The 23531-nt window shown below is 39.0% G+C and overlaps 1 protein-coding gene, 1 long non-coding RNA gene and 2 other non-coding genes across 5 annotated transcripts; 3 read left to right on the top strand and 1 right to left on the bottom strand.

The window, feature by feature from the left end:
• The first annotated feature begins 454 nt into the window (after nucleotides 1-454).
• Nucleotides 455-528, top strand: TRNAV-AAC. Its single transcript has one exon. It is a non-coding gene; the product is annotated as a tRNA-Val (tRNA).
• Nucleotides 529-5583: 5055 nt separating this feature from the next.
• TRNAV-AAC lies at nucleotides 5584-5657 on the top strand. The gene has a single exon. It is a non-coding gene; the product is annotated as a tRNA-Val (tRNA).
• A 107-nt stretch (nucleotides 5658-5764) lies between these two features.
• Nucleotides 5765-6949, top strand: LOC113293450. Of its 2 annotated transcripts, none has more exons than XR_003332312.1 (3): nucleotides 5765-5873; nucleotides 6012-6115; nucleotides 6243-6949. It is a non-coding gene; the product is annotated as an uncharacterized LOC113293450 (long non-coding RNA). The 2 variants fall into 2 exon arrangements; XR_003332311.1 differs by having other exon boundaries at nucleotides 5809-5899.
• A 3367-nt stretch (nucleotides 6950-10316) lies between these two features.
• LOC113293449 lies at nucleotides 10317-11336 on the bottom strand. Its single transcript, XM_026542083.1, has 3 exons — nucleotides 10962-11336; nucleotides 10811-10861; nucleotides 10317-10710 (listed from the first exon to the last, which is right to left on the bottom strand). The coding sequence occupies exons 1-3, from the start codon at nucleotides 11275-11277 to the stop codon at nucleotides 10544-10546; spliced, it is 534 nt and encodes a 177-aa protein (XP_026397868.1). The 5' UTR covers nucleotides 11278-11336; the 3' UTR covers nucleotides 10317-10543.
• Between the last annotated feature and the right edge of the window lie 12195 nt (nucleotides 11337-23531).

Raw genomic sequence — 23531 nt, 5'->3', positions numbered from 1 at the left:
AACTGTTTATCGTGTGCTCACCTTAGTAATAAAGTAAAATATAGTACAGAGTACACCGGCAATTCAATTTTGTTGATTGTGAGATGACAAAATCTATGAGCGTCTCTACTTTCGGTATTTGTACATCTAAGCTGCTACATACCTACATATTCTCAGATCTTAAATCGTAAATATTTTTAGTCCTCAAAGAGAATATTTTGCTCCCCTAGTGCTAGCAGCCCCCCAATGCGGAAGAACTTTTATTTTCTGAAAGCACTTACTAAGATAGAAATATAAGCAGCATTGCCAAATCTGACATGCTTCCTGTTTCAAGGATGCAAGCGGTAACAATTAATTAGCTAACGCTATTGCACTTGTGCTGGTTGATCAGCATAGTCAGAAGGAACTAGAGTACTTTTTGGATGTGGCATTATAATATTATACCTAAATCAACTTTTGTAGACATTTACCACCTGGTTTCGTGGTGTAGTTGGTTATCACGTCAGTCTAACACACTGAAGGTCTCCAGTTCAAACCTGGGCGAAGCCATATGATTTATTTTTTTATCTTCAGTTTTTTTTCTAAATTTGCACCTTGTTAGTTGTGTCTGGTCACTGTACATTGCTTCCTAAAAATGATAAAGATGAATTGTGCATAAATCAACCCACACCTTTAATTTGATTGGAGATTGTGTTCTCTTGTTGGAAATTGTGTCATACCATGGCTTTGTATGCAGGAACGTGTACCATTTTTCATCCTGTTCGCTGTTCATTATTTTGCAGTGGTGGAATGGGCTAGTGAGGCACTTCAGGACTGGGAAATGGAGACAACAGTTTATCTGAAGTGAGTTTTTGGGTTCTTTACTTCAATTTTCTTGTTCATCGTTGTGATTCATGCATGAGTTCCAAACATTTTAAAGTATGTGATTTTGAATTTTTATCCCTTCAATTTGATTTTGCAGCAAAATGGTGTCATGAAAGCTGAATACCACATCTCAGTAAGATCTCGCTCCGAAGTGATTTTTTGCTGATGGTGTCCGAGCAGTTTTGGTGGACAAGGACCAGGTTGTTTTTTTTTTCTCTGTACCATAACTTGTTGATTTAACTAGAAGCGTTTCAACCTTGCTCTAGATTCCAAACTAGAAATGTTCCAATCTTGTACAGGTTTCAATTCAACTGAAACTACACGATACTTGTTGGGCCTTATGAAGAGTTTCCATTTTCCCCAAGTCTACGTGGGTTTCTGTATTAAATACTTGATACTGATTATGCCCATTAGATATAAATGTTTTTAGCATTCTTGCTCTGATCTCTTTTTCAGAAGCCAAATTGAAATCCTTTTAGAGTTGAGGATGTAGATCCAAGTGAAGTGGAGAGGCTCTCTTTAAGCCATTCCACCAAGAACAAGAGGAACTGAAGGTATGATCGACATCATGAAACAGAAATGTCCGTGCGGATCGGGTTAGTTTGCGAAATACCTTACTCCGAGACAGGGAAAAACTGCCCGAGGGCCACGTGAAAGGATCCCTTTGAAAATGCACGTAGATCTTTTTGAAAATTTTCGAAAACCCACCGGAAAGACAAGTCCGTACGAGATCTAAAAAATGTAAATCCATGGATCTAAGCAATAAATCTTTTAACCAGTTTAAATTGCTTTGAATATGGTAAAGTTTAACAAAAGATAAATACTGCTAGAGCTAATGAAGCAGAGCAATCATATGCTAGTTTAAGATGAAATCACAGGATAAGATAAATCTTTTACCGGGACGAAGTCCCTGTTTCTAGCGCCAAATTGTGAACACGTAAATCACGAAGGCATCTATATGTTCACAAACAATGTTCGCAGCCCACTCGAACCGATGAAATGACTACTGATTCCATGGCTCAAAACCTTCGGGTTTATCATAGCCTCATCTAATATCATCACTAGAGGCGTTCACATAGAGGAAGATAAAGAAAACATAGTACAAAAGTAAAATCCGTGGAGTATCAAATGAACGTATAGTACTGAAATGTAAATAAGACTCAGATTTACGTGGTTCAGCACTAAGGCCTACATCCACGGGGTTGTCGTTTTCACTATGCATTGATGATTACAGAGGTAGTCGAATGACTTTGGAGTCTACATTGGTTTGTGAATTGTAAAAGATAAACTTACACTTACAATTCTTCTCTCTCTTTTCTCCACTCTTTTTCCGATCCCCCTTACTCTTGGTGGAGAAGGGGTATTTATAGGGTTAGATTGTGGGACCCGTTTCTGAAGGCCGTTGGAACCTTATCTTCTTGTGCTTTGTCTCCATCACGCGGAGGTCTTCGTTCATTACTTAATCACGCAGAGTAATCCTCGTTCGTTCCACGGGTTGATCGACAAGTATATTGCTCAGAGTATTTAATGCGGGTAGTTGAGACGCATGCTCGTGTCAGACAAGTGTCTTCTGCCCCTATCATGTCCATGTCAGTCGACCTTTTCTTCACCGTTGATCTTGGCTTCTTTTGGGGATGAGATAAAGTAACTCTTTGGGAGTTATTTGGTGCTCCGCAGTACATCGTGTTTTTGATACATCTCTTATCTTCTGCCCTTGGATTTGTTCGAGCAAAAATCCGACGTCCACGGGATGGGCTTCTTGGCTGTGGGCGTGTGTCATCATGTTTTGATGGCTTGGTCCTCATGCTCTCCGCGTGTCTTCCTACGTACACGTGTTTGATGATGAAATATGTACACACACCCATGTCATAGCATAGAGCTTCAATTTTTCCTGGCATGCCATTTCTTTTCATATTTGAAATATAAGTTCGTTAGTCATGCTATTAGGAGTGCCAAAGATATATAGCATACTGGGTTAATCATCTTGTCTAAGACGTCTCTTAATCGTCAAGATTCACTTTTATGTATAGAAATCAAAACATGGTTTGCAACTCTGCATACCTATGTTAATCATCTTATCTTATGACTCGAGTTATGAAGATTTAACCATGATGAAAAGCTTCCAGTCAAAGAGGTTTTTTTAATTAAGCCGATGTAAGAGTCACTTGTGGCAATGCTGCTCTGATGAATTTGAAAACATTATGTTTTCCCTTTTTCGTCCCTCTCGTGATTCATGCGTTTTTTTCTTCATGAAGGTTCTTATCTTGGATTAACTGGTCAAAGGCTTTCATCCTCTGCCAAAGCACTATTTGTGGGTCTTTGGACTCGCTATGTGCCGTCTGGAATTTGGGCATATTAAAGGAGTCACTTCTTGCTTTTACCTAGTACGTCATATCTCCACTATTGAAACTTGAAATTTTAATTGCTTTTTTTTGCTAGCGGTTGAGATGCAGATATTATTAAATTCTTGTTTTACCTGTTGTGCAAACAGTTGTGATGATCCGCTGTGAAGGCACTGGTTCAGGACTTTCAGCAAGGAGCCTGAATCAGAAGCCCAGTAGAAGGGTCTTTTACCAAAGTCGTTTAATTGGAATGATTTTTTTAGGGACCATGGTTTTTTTGAGGGGACCATGATTTTAGTAGGCCACCTTCCCTATAGTGATAAGGGGTGTCCTAAAACGTTGAAATGACTAACCTACTGTTAACCTAATTTAATTTAAAACCAACCTAATAACAACCTACATATATATAACCACCACCTCCTCCCACCACCACCGTCCACCACCGCCGATTACCATCACCACCACCTCTGATTATCACCATCACCAACCACCGATTACCACCACCACCGCCCATCACCGCCGATTACCACTACCACCACCTCCGATTATCACCACCACCAACCACCGATTACCACCACCACCGCCTATTTAAGAAATGTAACAACATCAATGCAATCACAATTAAGTTCGGTTACATAATAATTTTATCGAGTATAAAAGACGCCAGCCGCAACCTGATTCTGCCATGGGACCACTCCAGAGGTATTTTCCAACAAATCTTTCGCTTTAATTTGATTTTGATTACTTCAATCGAATAGAAATCATCAAAATAGGGTTTTAATAGGAGTTATAGAGCCATGTTCGGTTAGGTCGATTTTCCAAAAAACCCTAGTTTACTAACCGAACTTCTTGAAAATGAAGAGCACGAAGAAAAGTTCGGTTCTATTGGATTTAAAACTAAGTCACCGAACTCTCTGTTCGGTTGTTTCGCAAAAAAAATTAAAATTACAAAGTAACCGAACTCCACCCTTAGAACCGAAAAACAAACAAATCCAGTCTAACCGAACTGTGTTGTTGTGGCCACTATGTTGAGTTCCAAAATAATCGAACTTAGCCAATAGAGTTCGGTTTGTTCGCAAAAAATTTTAAAAAAAACTACAAAGTAACCGAACCTAGCCAATAGACGCTGGAACTTCACTTTTTTTTTTTTTTGTTAAGTTCGGTAACTTCACAATTTTATCGCAGAAACCGAACTCAGAGTTCGGTTGGTTAGCTGTTAGGTTCAAGTTTGCGAAAGAACCGAACTTTGTAAACTTATATACTCTTATATTACGTAAAGTTCGGTCAGATCAAAAGTGCATGCAGTTTGCGAACTAACCGAACTTTATACACCAAAGTTCGGTTAGTTGAGAACTAACCGAACATAACGCTGTAACTCCTAGAAATTATTAGAGAGTTCGGTAACCTGCGTGTTTGGAACAAGTAACCAAATTACACTTTCAGATGAGTTCGGTTACTTGTTCATCTCACAGGGCAACCGAACTACAGCTTCAGATGAGTTCTGTTACTTGTTCTTCATATAAAGTAACCGAACTGTTCAAAATCCAGTTCAAATCCTGATCATTTTGAAGATTAACAAATATTTTAGGAGAGGATGGAGATGAAGAATCAGATGAGTTTTCATCATTTGAATACTCAAACTTAGTGAATTGGAAAAAAAAAATTATTTTCCATGTTTTTCTCCTTCATCTTCTCTAACTCTACTCTCTCAATAATTCTACTCAACTAATAATAAACCCATCTTTTAATTTAATCTCACTAATTGTTTTTAACTAAATCATTCACTAATCATAACCTAAAATTAATTAAGAGGGTGGATTAGATATTAAATAAATAACTAGATATGGGGTGACCTAGAATTACTTCTAATGACTTTACCCAAAATAAAATCATGATCCCAAAAAAACCATGATCCACAAAAAAATCATTCTTTAAATCGGTCAATGAGATCATACAAGAACTAAAGAAGCATCAACCAAGTACTGAAGTTGTAGGTATGTTGGTTACAACTTACAAGAAACTGTTTACCGTGTCCTCACCTTAGTAATAAAGTAAAATATAGTACGGAGTACACGGGCAATTTATTTTTGTTGATTGTGAGATGACAAAATCTATGAGCGTCTCTACTTTCTGTATTTGTGGACGTCTATGCTGTCACGTACCTAACTATTCTCAGAGCTTAAATCGTAAATAAGAGGATAATTAATTAGCTAAGAAAATATAAGCAATATTGCCAGATCCGACAAGCTTCCTGTTTCAAGGATGCAAGAGGTAACAATTAATTAGCTACGATGTTGCACTTGTGCTGGTTGATCATCAGAGTAAGAAAAAACTAGAGTACTTTCCGATGTGGCATTATAATGTTATACCTACGTCAACTTTTGTAGACATAGCACCTGGTTTCGTGGTGTAGTTGGTTATCACGTCAGTCTAACACACTGAAGGTCTCCAGTTCAAACCTGGGCGAAGCCATTTGATTTATTTTTTTTATATTCAGTTTTTTTGAAATTTGCACCGTGCCATACCATGGCTTTGTATGCAGGAACGCGTAACAGTTTCCAGCTTGTTCTCTGTTGATTATTTTGCAGTGGCGGAATGGGCTAATGAGGCACTTCGAGGACTGGGAAAAAGGGCACCCTTTTTTCTCAACGTCACAAATACTTGTTTTTCTAGTTGCATCAGCATTAGGTAATGGAGACAACAGTTTATCTGAAGTGAGTTTTTGGGTTCTTTACTTTACTTTTCTTGTTCATCGTTGTGATTCATGCGTGAGTTCCAAATATTTTAAAGTATGTGAATTTATATCCCTTGAATTTGGTTTTGCAGCAAAACGGTGTAATGAAAGCTGAATACCGCGTTGCAGTAAGATCTGCACCCCGAAGTGATTTTTGGCTGATGGTGTCCGGGCAGTTTTGGTGGACCAGGACCAGGTTTTTTTTCCTTCTCTGTACCAACCTTGTACAGGTCTCAATTTCAATTGAAACTACCTGATATTGATAGGTTTATGTCCATTAAATATAAATGTTTTAAGCATTCTTGCTCTGATCTCTTTTGCAGAAGACAGAGAGAAATCCTTGTAGAGTTGAGGATGAAATGGAGATGCTCTCTTTCAGCCATTTCCACCAAGAACAAGTGGAACTGAAGGTATGATCGACATCACATCGAGATGGAAGCTGCTAAACGGCGAGAAACAAAAATAAGACATGGGAATGCTCGTTAGTTCTACACCTAATAAATTAATCTTGAACTTCTCACTATTGTTCGTCGCCTATATAAATCTATACTTCGGTTGAACATAGTAAGCTTCAGTAAGAACGTGTTTGTCCCAGAGAGGTACTACTATCTTGCTGGTTGATATCTCAGAACAGGCTTCTGAGATGGTGAAAGTAGGGATTTGATATGGCCATCATATTCCCTGTTCTGTAGTCGAAAGGTAAAGACTTCTGAATTGGTGAACTGGAGGCAATGCGTATCATGTGTGTGTGTTCAGTTGACTGTGTTCATAAAGATGTATGTATCTTTTGTTCTTCTTTTTATTTCTGGGTTGTAGAACTTCAATTGGTCCTTCAATTATGGTGATAACAAATCTTGGGGACCCCTAAACTGGATTGGGGATGCCACCACTATCTTAACCTTTTCGTAAGAAGAAGATGATGTGTTGTTGGTGGGGGGTGGACCAATTATATGCGGTTGGTCACACAACTGCTTGATCCAAAAACAAAAAAGAAAAGATGAAAGAAATGGGAATTATGTTGTCGGTAGTTTGGGCCACCTTACAAGCCCAATTATGAGAAGTTTTGTCTCGCTTAGATATGCATTGGTGTGTTTCTATATTCTTTTAGTTTTAATGGATGATAATAATAATTTTTTTTTTTTTTTTTCATATTATGGATAATAATTAAATAAGCAAGAAACAGAGAAAGGTGATGTAATGGGTAATGGATTTAATATGTTCAAGCAAGCATCAATTTTCTTTTCCTTTGATTTTATTGTTAAATATGTTTGGGATAAAGAAGAATCCAATAGAAAAGCGGAAAATTTAGGGAGAAAGCTTTGATTTTGATGGTGTAACCACAAATGGGTGGGGGCCTGTTTAACAATCGCAAGAAAGGATGAGCAATGAGCATACTAACAAGTGACCACCACTCAGTTACTCTTTGGTATGTATACTTGTTTTTGGCATACCAAAATCTTATTAAGCATACCTAATAAAGATAAAAGGATGTGAAATAACAAAATCAGAAGCCTCCTTAACCAATTTTTTTGTAATGGCAAATCTGCCCTTTTAGGATTAGTGTTAATACAAATGATTAGTTAAAATAATTCTGATTAGTGATTAGTTTTAAGATTATTTAGTTATAATTTTGTGTAGATGAAATTTTTTGAGTAAGAACAAAAAAAGTTAGATTTTTTGGAGAAGGGGAAGGGGAAAATGAGAAAAAAACTTGTATTTGATTCAATGGATGAGGAAGGTACACTTCTATCTTATGTTTAATCTCACTTTTGTAGCTTAAAATCATAAAAAGTTTGTTGTTTTTTCACTAAGGTTCGGCGAGTCTGGAATATGTTCGGCTTAATATATCAGCCGAATCCACCTGGATATTGACAACTAATGAACAGTTCGGGAAGCTGAAAGTATTATTATTATAAACCGAACCAACTAGTTCGGCTTGTTTAAAAATATCATAATGAGCCGAACCTGATCCTGTGTGATATGGAAGAAAAATTATGTTAGGTTCGCTTATATTGAGAAAATCGTAAGCGCCGAACCTTTTGGTAGTACATGGTTCGGCTATTTACATAAGTATTATATAAGCCGAACCTTATCATTTATAATCCTGATAATTATTGGGGTAAGAATTTTGTATTGGTTCGGCACATAATATGAATATCGCAATAGCCGAACCTCGTAAATGTGCTAGGTTCGACACATATAATGATTATCGAATACGCCGAACCCCTATGCATCTCTATTTGTGACTAGGTTCGGCTTGAAATTTCATGATATTTCATGCCGAACTGTTCATATACACTTACAGGAAGCTTTTGTGAAGAACAATTCTGCTAACAACGCAACTCAATTTTGAGTCGAACCCAACACTGTAACCGTCATTTAATCGATGAAAAACAGCAAATAGGAGATTGGGTTTGTAAAACTTACTTTCTTATCCTCATTTCCGGAGTTGAAGATGCAGTTGGTTCAATTTCTGGTTCAATTTCAGTTTCTACACCTTCATCTTCAATTGGTTCTTCTTCTTCAATTGATGGATTAGAAGACGATTTGGTTTGCCTAGTCCCAGCTTTTCTTGGTACGAGTCATTATGTACTTGAGTTTAATCGACGATCAAATTTTTACGAATCGACAATTAATCATGGTGATGAAATTTTTTTTTTTGCCGAGAGGGGAAGAGTTCGGCTAGAGGAGGAAGAAGAAGAGATGTTAAGGAAAACTGATTTTGATTTTTAGAAAACTGATTTTAGATTTTTATATTAAAGGCATATAGGTAATTGAACTACCCATAGGTTACCCCTTATAAGATCACCCAAAATATGACTATTGCTTTGTATGCCTAGAAAAATTTTGGTATGACCAAAATGAGGATTGTTAGATATTCACTAAATGGAAGATGAAACATCAATAATCAGGCATCCATTCATCCAGACATCACCATGCCAATCATGGTGATTTTTGCAGCCAATTAGATGACTGCATTTGTTCAAACTCTTGATAATTTAGTATGAAATAGATTATCTGATAACAGCATATTTGACTTTGTAAATTCTGTCTCCACTCTCCAGCATGCCACAAGATTTCTTTTAATAATGTCCATTCAACTATTGCTATCGATTCAAAGCTTTCTCAATTAAAAAAAAGATTGTGAAAGATGGGCATTTTCATTCCTCCAAACAGCACTTCATGAAATCATGCATGTGCAAGAGATATGGACTGCTAGGGATGTGCAACTCCCGTTCTTTCTTTCTGTTAAAAAAAGGGGCCAAACAAGAAGAGGCAGTAGGGAAAGTGCCAGCAGTTGTTGATGCTAATTGACTCTAGTACTCAAGTACTAATCCAACTTGCACCTCTTATCTAAAAAGTTTCATTTTTTTTTGTTAATTGATAAACAGTACTCAGCCAGATAACAAGAGTTGACTAAGAATCGAAAATTGATTCTCAACATAATTCACGCAGTTCTAAAATTTATGTACCCCAAACAAAAGGATTTATACGGTTTCCCAACAAAACTCATTCAAGTTTCAACCGGGAATTATGTGCACACCAAAGGGCTTTATTCCATGGATGGCTCTAAAGTCTTTGGACTATTACAAAGGAACAACAACTGAGGTTATTTCATTTCAGAAGTTCAAGACGGCTTTCCTTCTTCCGATTTGCAGCCCAGCCTGTCCCCTAGTTGTGCCGGCTCTCACCTCATCAATTGGCTGACGGCCGCCAGAATGTTAATCACCCCCCAGGCCCCAGCAACATCATCCAGGCAACCAACCTAACGGCTAACACTTACTTATCTATTGGAACTTCGGAAGATTCCCAGCTTTGCTTTTTAAATATTGTTATATTTTAGGTAATTGGGTTCGGATGTCAAGAGGAAAAAAAAATTAGCTCAAACGGCTATACGTAATTTCGTACTACCAGTACAGTACAGAAAATCAATGAACCTCGAACTGTAAAAATAATAATGAGCTGGAAATGAAAAATGATCCGACTCCCAATTCAGCTATTGGAAAGAAGGGACCACGCATGTGGTTTTGCGGGTCCCAGAAGAGGACAGACACCATCAAAAATGAACTGTATCAGTATGTGGTGGTGGTGGACAGTTAAGACTGTGCCCTCCATCGTGTGATTTTCATCAATCCATCATCTACATCAATTGAATCGCCCACAGATCCTAACTGTTTTCAATTACAAATAGAGAGATATTTAATTCTTAGACGTGCACTGCTGCAGCCTAGTGGGCACCTGATCCCCACTTTTTTGAAGTCATCAAAATTGCTAACCAGCTGGAACACAGTAACAGAGATATACTATTATGCGCAGGTTTGTTAAAAGTTTCTAAACCAGCGCATTTTAGAATTAATTCTACGCGGAATCAGTAAATTTCATTTCCATATCATCTCTGATAAAATAAAATTTTAATTAAAAAAAAAAAAGGAGTAAGAATTTTTCCTTTACGTGCCAAACAAACTTCACAAAAGAACAAAACACGTGTGAGTAAATTTCTCGTGATTTTTTTTTGTACACATGCTTATTTCACACATGTGAGTACCCAACGGTAAGCTCACAAGAGAGAGACAAAAGAAAAGAACCAGAAAGGCAGCAGAGTGTATTAATGGAATTGAGAGGACTAGAAATCGCCGATCATTTTTCTATGGAAACGAGATCTGTTGTTGTTGTTAGTAGAGTGGTCGTCTTTGTGATGATGATGAATCTCATGTAAGCTTCTATGACTTCTAATCTCTAATACATCCCCTCCTCCTCGTCTCAAATCGCTTAAATCAATTTCTTCAGAATCTGTAAACAAAATTCAACAAATAATAATCAGCAACGATTTCAGTTAAAATAGAAGAGAACAATAATGAAATCATGAGTAAGAATTAATCAGCATTTCTACCTAATTGCTGCTTTGAAGTAGTCTTTCTGAAACCATCGATATTCACTAAATCTGTAAAACAAAATCAATTGAAACAAACAAAAACAAGTAAGAACCTGTTCAGAAAAGTAAATTGATAACTAATTGAACTGATTTTGGATTGTTGGTTTACCTTTTTGAGAAGGATCGTAAGAAACAAGATAAAGAATGAGTATACAGAAGATAGTGAGAATAGGAATGAGATGAATAGATTTCTCAGTTTGAGTAAAAGAAGAAGATCTATGATGATGATGATTAACAGATTTCTCCAAGATTTTCTTCTTTTTTACTACTACTCTAATTTCATCTTCATTTTCATCTTCTTCATCAATATCTGAATCTGTAACAACTAATCTCTGTGATTTCCTCTTATCTTCCTCATCATTTTCTTCGCATAGATGCAGCTTTGAACTTGGTGATGAAGAGCCGCCCAGTGATTGCCTTTGCATTCTGATTCGAGAGAGAGAGAGAGAGAGAGAGTTGTTTGGTTTCTAGAAAGAAAGAGAGATTTTTTTTTTTTAAACCCGGTTTTGGTTTCTCTGGGTTTTAAATAGACAAGTTCTTTTCTTTGACATATTTCCAGTATTGCCCTTCTAAAATTCAATATCATTTCTTTTTGTCAAATTATTTTTAATTTTATTCTGTGATGTTGATCTGCATTTGGATTGTAACGGATTTGGTAATGGAATTAAAATGTTGAAAATTGTTTGATGATTCAGAATTTTATTTTTTAGTTTGTCTCTCAGCCTTCAGGTGAATCATGCCATACAGTGCGGTGCGGTGCGGCCCAGCTCTTTGCTCATGAAGCTTAAAATTTAAGGCAGTATTTCCAATTTTGTGCGGACATATTTTTTGATAGTTAATATTCTAGGCATGTGACTGTGATGTGTATTTTCTTATTCCGGGGTTACAGAAACTCTTTAAAGGTGATGGTGCTGAGCTTTCAGTTCTATTCTTGAAAGACTTGCCGCTGGGGCTTGTGCTGGCATGACTTCTACCTTCTTTATGTACCAAATATTATTTGTTTCTTTTAGTATCTAGCTGGCTATTTTTTTTTCATTTACATATGTACCGAGCAATTCAACATATTCATTGAAATTTATCCAGAATTGTACATGAAGCAACAATCCCAGATATTCTGTAAATTTTAATCTATTGCATTATCTACTAATGCATTGCCTACCTAGTATTCTCCTATGTAATGTTCTCAGCCGAACTCTCAATATTGGCATGACATGACGATTAATGTTCGCTCGCAGCAGGGTAGCATGAATCTCCCGAAGTGTCAGTATTGAGATCTGCATAAAAACACTCATGTAGGCCACACCACTCTCTATAAAGAGATCAGCGTGTTTACACACTTTTTTAATTAAAAGTTAGAGCGATCGAACGCGTTTAAATTCCTTAAGGAAAATCTAGATTGTTCATATCAGTCTCAAAAATGATCACGGGCACACGATTTGGCCGCGCGATTCAACAAGCCTAGATTACTCATGGCTGAATTTGGCAATCACCGTATTGACCACCGGCGGGCCCACTAATGCCCTAGTCGATCGAGTCCCATTTAGTTCATTCACAAGCGCTTCAAACGCTAACCCAAACATGGGTGTTCGCGCTACTTGAAAATAAGCTCAAACGAGTTAAGACCGACAAATACGGTCTCAAAAAACATCATGACCGTCCAACTTAGCCAACCTAGTTGAACGACTTAGATCGCATCTTGAACGGTCAAAAAAGCGTTGGCGTGTTCACCGACGACCCATCTACACCCGTGGTTGATCGACTTGCTCACAGCAAGCCAATGGCGTATAGAATCGTTCACCCAAAGTAGGGTGAACGCGCTGCTTTGAAACCCTAATTGGTGTTTGCGGCAGTATATTACTGCGGAAAATCGATCACGACCATCCATCTTCGCCAACCGAATCGAGCGACTTAGATCTAATGTTAGATGGCCCAGGAGATGTCAGCATGCTAACCGACAACCCATCTTTGCACATGGTCGATCGACCTGTTCGAACTAGCACTCAGTGCCTCAAATCGCTCGCCCATAAGAGGGTTGGCCACGCGGCCCCTAAACCCTAATATTGCGTCAACGACAATACACAACTGCCAGAAATCATCTCGTCCATCCAACTTCGCCAGCCTAGTTGGACGGTGTAGATTTATTTTCAGAAAACTAACAAAGCAACATTGTGATCACCGGCCAGTCTTCCTCCACAGGGAGCGATCGGCCAAGTGATAGCACGCCCATAGGGTCCTCAAACGAACAACCCAAAGATGGCCGGTCGTTCTACTTTTAAGACGCTCAATCCGTGACTGATTCGATCGAGCTCAAAAACAGTGATGCTTCTAGCACATCGATTATTTTCAGCTGCTTGCTTAAAAGCGATGCTTCATACACATCAATTATAAGCGATGTCTTATAAATATTGGTTTCACAAATAATTTATTATTTGACCTAGAAGCACTTTGTGCTGCTTTCAGCGACGAGTCTCACGACTCGACCCACTTACTCAAGTCATCAAACATGTCACAAACTGGGGGATGCTCACTGGGGTATTGGTCTGGCGGTTTACAGCGTGTGGCTTGCAACGCGCCCATTACGAGAAAGTGTCAGGAAAGACGGACGGTTAACAGTAATGAGAGTAGTGGGTGAACGTGTGATCAGTCTTTCCCTCATAACGGAAACACGATGATCACCACCTTCTGCACAACTCCGCTTCTTCATTACTTAACTTCCTCCACTTCCTAGGAGATCAGGGTGTGCTCGAACATGACTTGTATAAATAGGATTTCAACCTATTTTCGAAAAACAGACACAAGGGGTTATCAACACAAGTAGCCAGAAACCATTTTCTGATACATGTCATAAAACAACCACACCTTCATAATCTCAAACACCTTCTTCGCTTCCCTCCCTAAGATCAACCCTTCTCCTTCACCTTGTGACCGAATTGAATCTGGAACGGCCATTTCTTGGTTTAGGCCAGAGTCTTACAGATTGATCTCTCGAATCTAAAAGTACTCTCGTGCAGTGCATTTGTTTAGGGTTTGAATTCTTTTCTCATCAACACACCCAAATTTACCAAAAATAGCAGAATCAGTTTTTACCCCAAAACAACTGGCGACCACAGTGGGAGATTAATCTCTCGGTTGCAAGATCAATTTTCAATTTCATTTAAATTTTCTCGAATTCAAGATGGTCGATCTTAGGTTCGGATCAGCAACAAATCCCGATATTACTGGCGCTGACAACACCCCTGGTGTCAACATTCCTGCCGGTGACACCAATGTATCGCCTACCAGCACGATCAACACATCTCGTGGTACCACCAACACCAGCGGCGCATGATGAGTGCTAAAAAGTGCATATTTATATATATTTTTCTTGGCATTTAACTCATCCTTTGTGCATTAATTCTACATTTTATCCCATATTCTGTATTTTCATTGTTTTCAAGAATAAATATTTTTCTTACTTAATTTTATATTTTTAGGTAATAAATAAAGTTTGGATGAATTGCGGAGCGGAATAGAGCAGAAAAGTAGTGAAAAGCCGGGAGGAGTTACGCAAGGAAGCCGCGAAGAACGTTGTGCACAAAACCAAGAGGCTAGGAATGGTCTTGAAGAAGAAGAATTGTCCTTAAAAAAGATATGGGCTTGGAATACCCAAGGCCCAAAACCCTTACTCAAACACATTTCCACTATCCAAGCCCGTCTCGGATTTCAGCCATCAGATCGAAGCATTTCAGCATCCTACGGTCGCTCCATCATCGCACATCAAACTCCGAAGCCCCTGCTTTACATCGCAACGCCCATCTCCATCTTGGGTCGTCCGTTTTGCTACATCCCTTCATCCGACGGTCGCTCCACGCTTACCTCCGTATCGCCGCTGGATCCACCTACCATCTTCCCATCCGTCGCTCCTTATCGCAGATCATCAGACCTCGCTGAACCCGCCTAACACCCAAGTATCGAACACCCTATACCCCTATCCAAACACTCCCCTCCTTCTTTCCATCGACTCCATCTTCTCCATTCCTCTACAGACGCCATACCACCACCTTTTCCACCACCTGCTCCGCCACCAACTCTCTGCCACTACCACAACCACCACTAACTCCACTTACCACCAACCCTAAGTCCATCATCACCTCTATGTCTCTCAACTAGCCTTTTCAATTTCACATCGCCCCAAACCCTAGCCGTTTGTGTGTGAAATTGGAGAGAATAGTTGGTAGGCATCAATGGACAAATTGAAGGCATGGGAAGACACAGAAGACACAATAGAAGAATGGGTCGACGTTATTGAGTGTTTTCAGAAAGTAGGTATGATTTAATTTTGATTTCTTTGAAACCCTAATTCTGATATTTTGGGGATTCTAGGGTTAGACGTGTGAAACTATAAATAGAAGGTGTTGGGTGTGACATTGGGGCATACCTGGACTAGCCAGTGTGTCATTAGGTTTAGGTTTAGTCTTTCTTTGTTTTCCAATTTCAATTTTTGCTTCACTGTTTAGTTCTTAGGTTTTGTTTAAATTTTAATATCTTTAATTCAATATCAGTTCATGTGAATGTATTTTTCAAATTCTGTCAATGTTAATCACCATGTTTGTTATGTTCTAATCCATGTTATGTTTGTGTTAAGCTCTATGTATGTAATGTTTCTTCACATGATCATGTAATTTCCCTGTTTAAACCTTAGAGAAGACCATTGAACCATGATGGTTAGCCATTAGGATAGTTTTTGTTGAACTCAAAATAGCTTAGGCTAGTTAGATTCCTAAAAGCCCAACTGACTTGTGATTAGTGGTGCTGTAAGAAGACCACTAATGCTAGGGGTCAGTGGTGGCTCTAAGGGGTTAATCAGCTACATTAGTTAGTAATCCATTGCCTAGTTGACCTGTGATTGCCTGTGCCTTAAACAGACAGCCAATACTAGGGGTTAGCTAAGGCTGTAAGGTTAGTTAACTAGCCATATGACAAAAACTTAACCTAGGTGAACTAGCTAGGTGAAGGGAATTCTCATCCATCTCCATACACTTCATTCCCATCCACAATTTCTTTCCCATGTTCTGTTTTGGTTAAGTTTTTCTTTGTTTCTTTGGTTCTTTAGTTCACTGCCTTAGGCTCACTGCCTTTGTTTAACTTCCACTGTCACTATCTCACTGCCACTTAGTTACTTGTTTAGATAACTTTAGTCTAGGAAACTTCAATACACCCCTTGTCTCTGTGGATCGACCCTGCTTGCCCTGTTCTATACACTAGACCCTGTGCACTTGCAGGTATAATGTTTGTGACTCTTTTAGAGAGCCACCAAGTTTTTGGCGCCGTTGCCGGGGACTTGGTTGTGTTGTGTTGAATTTTTCTTGGCTGTTTTTGCATGTTAGTTCATTTGCATCATTGCATACTCTTTTGCATATTGTTTCATTCTAGCATACTCATCATGCATTGCATTCTTGCATTTTAGTGTAACTTGCTGTTTTAGTAGCTGCTGTGTAGTGCAGCTGAATTTCTTAGCTTCTAGCAAGAAACTTACTTCTCTTTTTGAGCCAACAGGTGTTGCTGCTGCTGCTGCTTCCTGTTGCTGCTTTTCTTCCTTGCTGTCTGCTGCTGCTGCTGCCAAGGCAAGTGCTGGAGAAGCTGCTGCTGTGCCTGAGAGCCTCTTGCTGCTGAGGCTGCCCCTGAGTTGCTGCTGAACTGCCCCTCCTGAGACTTGCTTGCCAAGAACTGCTGCCTGAAGCCTACCTGTGCTGCTGCTGCTGCTTCCTGTTGCTGCTGCCAGCCTCTGCTGCTGCCAAGACTGCTGCTGTTGCTGCTCCCTGCTGCTGCTGCTGAGTCCCTGCTGAAGCTGCTGCAGCTGGTGTAAGATAAAGCCCAACTGGGCTTGTGAAGTGAACTGATTTGAACCAAGCCCAACTGGGCCTTGAGTGTTGAAGCCAAAGCTTAGGATGAACCAAAGCCCAACTGGGCTTTTGCAACCAAACTGAACAGCTGGGCTGTGCTTAAGCAAGTAAGCCTAAACCCATTAAGAGAACCCAACCTGTGGGCTTCCATTTTTAATTTGTGGGCTTGTAATAATTTTTTCCATTTTTCTGTTGGGTTTGTAATTAATTTCTTGTGGGCTTGTTTGTTTAATTTCTTGTGGGCTTGTGGTTTTAGATTGATTTGGGCCTGTTGTTTGAATTAAAGAAAACTGAACTTTTGAAAGCCCAGTTGGGCCTCATATTTTAATTAGTAGCTAGCCAAAGCCCAACTAAATTTCTGGGACTGTGGGCTTAACATCCATTTGAAAACTAAACATTTACACTGTGGGCTTGACCCAAAAACAGAAAACGTTTTCAAAGCCCAGTTGGGCCTCGACCTTTGGCTATTTAAGAGCCCAAATTTCAAATTGTTACCTGGGCTTGTTTCTGAACTGTGGGCCTGAACCAAAGTTCAAGTGGGCCAAAATTTCAAAATTCCAAAAACCAACAGTGAGCTTTACTCACCAGCAGTGGGCCTGTTTTTCAAAAACGTAGCTGGGCTTCGCAAAACCCAACAGTGGGCTTGGTCTCCTTATCCCATTAAAAACCAAATGTTTTTCTCCCATAAAAACCAATGTTTTCCAAATGTTTCCCTAAAAACCAAAATTTTTCTTTTTCCCATCAAAACCAAATGTCTCCCGACAAAACCAAAATTTTCCCAAAAAGTCCAATCCCATTAAAAACCAAATTTTCTTGTAGATAGTTTCTTAGTTAAATCTTTTGTTTCTTTTGTATATATAGTGCTAATCCAATATGATATCGGCTAAAAAATGTTGGATTTTTGCCTTGAATAATGGAGTTCTAATTTTGCTTTCGCCGAAATCGGGTATTCTCTTTCCTTTTTCTCTACTCAGCATAATCCTCTCCATATGTTGTATTATAATTCTTTACATCTTTTGAAACATTGAGGACAATGTTTAGTTTAGGTTTGGGGGTATAGAGTAGATACCACGATCACATGCCATAATTGAAAACAAGAACTCCTTCTTTTTAAACTCTTCCTTTTTGAAAAAAAAAAATGAAAAAAATAAAATAAAAATGGAGCTCATTTACCTTGAAATGTTGACTCTTGTGCAAATATGTAAATTTTAGGAGTCTTAGTCTAGATATTTAGGCACCCTGATTCTAGCACAATTCACATGTGATAAGAAACTTGCACGCGCACGATCTACCAATACATGTATAGCCTCGATCTTCAAGGTGTTTGATAGGAAGTTAGATTGCCAATCACTTTAGAATACTGAATGAGACTTGAATAGCTTGTTCTTTGGTTGGCTGGGATAGAAGTTGGAGGATACGTTAAGAAAAGCAACCATAGAATTTGACCGGATGCATTCGATAAGGGCCACCTCTTGCTAAGAGTCATGTAATTATGTTTTTCTTTTTGTTCATGTATCAAAAGTGTCACTATGTTGTAAAGATCAAAGTTTTTTCTTGAAAAAAAAAATAAAAACAAAAAATCAAGTATTTATTTATTCCATGTTTTGTCATGTTAAAGACAATAGTTCTCTCTTGTTCCAAAAATAAAAGAGAGTAATCAATGTAAATAAGAGTCATGTAAAGAGTCATCTTTTTGTTGTAAATAGTCTTGTAATAAGCAAGGAGAGTGCAGCCATCGATGTATAACGCGGGTAAACTGAAATATCACCAACTCATTGGGTGAACATTCACAATTCTCGTAAAGCCGGACAGCTAGCTTGGCTTAGAATTCGGTTCTTAGCCTAAAAACTATCTCTTGGTGATTAGTAGTCATAACTTCAGATCTTTCTTTACACATGTGTAGATACACTTTACACTCTTATCACATGTCTTTTTTTGTTATCAGTGCTAGGATTGTGCCTTTGATAGCTAGATTGACATCTCCATTTTGCTGTGAGCTTAAACTATCTTGCACATGTCACATTTGATGGAATCTGAGCTCATATTTTGACCTAGAACTTTGTAGGTACGTTCTAAGCAAACCTTCACGAGACTTCACTCGTCCACTAGGGACACTTAGTGGTTTAAAAGGCTTAGTGCATACGCTAAATGCATTCGAGAGACCAGCGACAGTGGTATAGTTAGGATTTCCTTAGTTTTGTTTTACTTGAGGACAAGTAAAATTCAGGTTTGGGGGTATTTGATGAGTGCTAAAAATTGCATATTTATATATATTTTTCTTGGCATTTAACTCATCCTTTGTGCATTAATTCTACATTTTATCCCATATTCTGTATTTTCATTGTTTTCAAGAATAAATATTTTTCTTACTTAATTTTATATTTTTAGGTAATAAATAAAGTTTGGATGAATTGCGGAGCGGAATAGAGCAGAAAAGTAGTGAAAAGCCGGGAGGAGTTACGCAAGGAAGCCGCGAAGAACGTTGTGCACAAAACCAAGAGGCTAGGAATGGTCTTGAAGAAGAAGAATTGTCCTTAAAGAAGATATGGGCTTGGCATACCCAAGGCCCAAAACCCTTACTCAAACACATTTCCACTATCCAAGCCCGTCTCGGATTTCAGCCATCAGATCGAAGCATTTCAGCATCCTACGGTCGCTCCATCATCGCACATCAAACTCCGAAGCCCCTGCTTTACATCGCAACGCCCATCTCCATCTTGGGTCGTCCGTTTTGCTACATCCCTTCATCCGACGGTCGCTCCACGCTTACCTCCGTATCGCCGCTGGATCCACCTACCATCTTCCCATCCATCGCTCCTTGTCGCAGATCATCAGACCTCGCTGAACCCGCCTAACACCCAAGTATCGAACACCCTATACCCCTAGCCAAACACTCCCCTCCTTCTTTCCATCGACTCCATCTTCTCCATTCCTCTACAGACGCCATACCACCACCTGCTCCGCCACCAACTCTCTGCCACTACCACAACCACCACTAACTCCACTTACCACCAACCCTAAGTCCATCATCACCTCTATGTCTCTCAACTAGCCTTTTCAATTTCACATCGCCCCAAACCCTAGCCGTTTGTGTGTGAAATTGGAGAGAATAGTTAGTAGGCATCAATGGACAAATTGAAGGCATGGGAAGACACAGAAGACACAATAGAAGAATGGGTCGACGTTATTGAGTGTTTTCAGAAAGTAGGTATGATTTAATTTTGATTTCTTTGAAACCCTAATTCTGATATTTTGGGGATTCTAGGGTTAGACGTGTGAAACTATAAATAGAAGGTGTTGGGTGTGAAATTGGGGCATACCTGGACTAGCCAGTGTGTCAATTAGGTTTAGTTTTAGATTTCTTTGTTTTCCAATTTCAATTTATGTTTCACTGTTTGGTTCTTAGGTTTTGTTTAAATGTTAGTTTCTTCAATTAAATATCAGTTTCATCATGTGAATGTATTGTTCATGTTATGTTTGTGTTAATTAGCATGTTTGTATTGTTTCTTCACATGATCATGTAATTTCCCTGTTTAAACCTCAGAGAAGACAACTGAACTTTGATGGTTAGCCATTAGGATAGTTTTTGTTGAACTCAAAATAGCTTAGGCTAGTTAGATTCCTAAAAGCCCGACTGACTTGTGATTAGTGGTGTTGTAAGAAGACCACTAATGCTAGGGGTCAGTGGTGGCTCTAAGGGGTTAATCAGCTACATTAGTTAGTAATCCACTGCCTAGTTGACCTGTGATTGCCTGTGCCTTAAACAGACAGCCAATACTAGGGGTTAGCTAAGGCTGTAAGGTTAGTTAACTAGCCATATGACAAAAACTTAACATAGGTGAACTAGCTAGGTGAAGGGAATTCTCATCCATCTCCATACACTTCATTCCCATCCACAATTTCTTTCCCATATTCTGTTTTGGTTAAGTTTTTCTTTGTTTCTTTGGTTCTTTAGTTCACTGCCTTAGGCTCACTGCCTTTGTTTAACTTCCATTGTCACTATCTCACTGCCACTTAGTTACTTGTTTAGATAACTTTAGTCTAGGAAACTTCAATACACCCCAAGTCCCTGTGGAATGATCCCTTGCTTACTTTCTATACTAAAACTTGGCCTTGTATACTTGCAAGAGTTTTTGTGTGTTTTCTAACCACACCAAGTTTTTGGCGCCGCTGCCGGGGACTTGGTTGTGTTGTGTTGAATTTTTCTTGGCTGTTTTGCATGTTAGTTCATTTGCATCATTGCATACTCTTTTGCATATTGTTTCATTCTAGCATACTCATCATGCATTGCATTCTTGCATTTTAGTGTAACTTGCTGTTTTTGTAGCTGCTGTGTAGTGCAGCTGAATTTCTTAGCTTCTAGCAAGAAAATTACTTCTCTTTTTGAGCCAACAGGTGTTGATGCTGCTGCTGCTGCTTCCTGTTGCTGCTTTTCTTCCTTGCTGTCTGCTGCTGCTGCTGCCAAGGCAAGTGCTGGAGAAGCTGCTGCTGTGCCTGAGAGCCTCTTGCTGCTGAGGCTGCCCCTGAGTTGCTGCTGAACTGCCCCTCCTGAGACTTGCTTGCCAAGAACTGCTGCCTGAAGCCTACCTGTGCTGCTGCTGCTGCTTCCTGTTGCTGCTGCCAGCCTCTGCTGCTGCCAAGACTGCTGCTGTTGCTGATCCCTGCTGCTGCTGCTGAGTCCCTGCTGAAGCTGCTGCAGCTGGTGTAAGATAAAGCCCAACTGGGCTTGTGAAGTGAACTGATTTGAACCAAGCCCAACTGGGCCTTAAGTATTGAAGCCAAAGCTTAGGATGATCCAAGGCCCAACTGGGCTTTTGCAACCAAACTGAGCAGCTGGGCTGTGCTTAAGCAAGTAAGCCTAAACCCATTAAGAGAACCCAACCTGTGGGCTTCCATTTTTAATTTGTGGGCTTGTAATAATTTTTTCCATTTTTTTGTTGGGCTTGTAATTTAAGTTAACTTTTGGGTTTGTATTTGAGCATTAACTGTGGGATTGTCCCTATCAAAATTTTGGGTTTCAAAAACCCAACAAACAACCTAAACAAGGTTAACTGAACCTACCAACTCAGCTGGGCTTCATTAGTTTCTGGGCTTGCTGAAGTCGTTAGTGGGCCGTGTACCCAAACTCTAGGCCGGAAGTTGGGCTCTGTTTCACAACAGTTCCCCAAACCCATTGCCTCACCAAAGCACAACCAAAACAGTGGGCTTATCCCCATAAAAACCAAATGTTTCCCATCAAAAACCAAATGTTTTTCATTCCCATAAAAACCAAATTTTTCCCAAAAATCCAAACCCATTAAAAACCAAATTTTGGGCTTTGTAACATAGTTACTTAGCTTTTGAGCCCAATCATGTCTAGATCTTGGTCTACAGTTGGGGAATACAACAAATCCCTTAGAGAACTTGCGTGTGGACATACTTCACGTTATGAACCTCCCATAGACCATGATGTCAATAGTCATAGGAATTATTATGGACATTTTCAAAGTCCCGAGCCTCAATACATGAACCCTAATGACTATTCACACATGCATCATTCGCCACAACGTGAAAATGAACATTTTGCTAATACCTCACTCACACAATCATCTCTTGTGGATCAATTAGAAGCTCGAATCGCAGCTTTAGAAATGCAATCACATGAGGAATATGTCACATCTAATTTTCTTAGGCAACCTGAAATCTATGCATGTCCCGCATGTGGTAGTTTAGACCACCCTGTTGAGAATTGTCATATTTTGCATAATTTTAGGCAATCTAGGGAAAATCCAAGGTATGAAATGCCCATAAATTGTGAGAATGGTAGTCATTGGGACCATAATCAATCCTTTGAGGGTTGCGATCAATCTTTTATAAACCCTAATGACCATGCACACATGTACCAATCACCACAATTTGAACATGAAGAATTTTGTACTCCCATGAATTTAGACTCCACCACAGAAGCTTTCAAACTCAGTCAGAAAAACTTCGATAGATCTACATCACGAATTCAGGCATATTTAGATCAGATTTTGCTTCACCTACAAAAGGAGGAAATTCATGAGGAAATGTATGTTGTCCCTAATGAAGTGTCTAGTCCCATTCATGTAAATAATGTTGAATATGAACCTAATTTAGAGGAACATGAATCGACTAATGACACCACCACTGTTAATGAGGACCAATATGCATGCTACCATGATGATGATTATGATGATATGTTAGAAGAACATGAAAATATTGTGGAACCTGTTGGTTCAAAAACATATGGCTTCTCGCCCTCGACCTTCATGAATGTTGTTTTTTCTAATACTCATTGTAATTCATATGATTTTGATATTGACATGGGATTCGTACAATTATTCTGTGAAGATGAGCATGACATAGGAATAGTTGAATCTTCTGTAGACACTAATATGCATGAAAATATATTTGATGTGTCTGATTCTCTACCTAGGTCACATTGTGATATTTCTCCTGATTTGCCGATGCATGAGAATAAATTTGTTGATGATGTTGATGATTCTGAGTGTGAACGTGCTAAACTGATTGATGATTGTGAGCATGATGTGACATGTGTAGATGATTTAGGAGATTTTGATTTGATTAATAATGACGTGCCTATTCTTCTACCTAAGTCACAATCTGATGGCCTTCCACCCAACCTAGATTTGGTTTGTACCGATATTGTAAAACCAATTTTTCTGAGAATGCCTAATCTAGGTTTGGAACTGTGTGCTTCCCAAGTCCTCTTGGACCATTTTGCATTTAAATATAATATCTTTGAGGAACCACAGTTGGAAATTGCATGTTTG

The sequence above is a fragment of the Papaver somniferum genome, chromosome 7 (genome assembly GCF_003573695.1).
Source record: "Papaver somniferum cultivar HN1 chromosome 7, ASM357369v1, whole genome shotgun sequence".
NCBI lineage: Eukaryota > Viridiplantae > Streptophyta > Magnoliopsida > Ranunculales > Papaveraceae > Papaver > Papaver somniferum.
The sequence above is the reverse complement of the archived record's forward strand: the minus strand, read 5'-3'. Positions and strand labels throughout refer to the sequence as shown.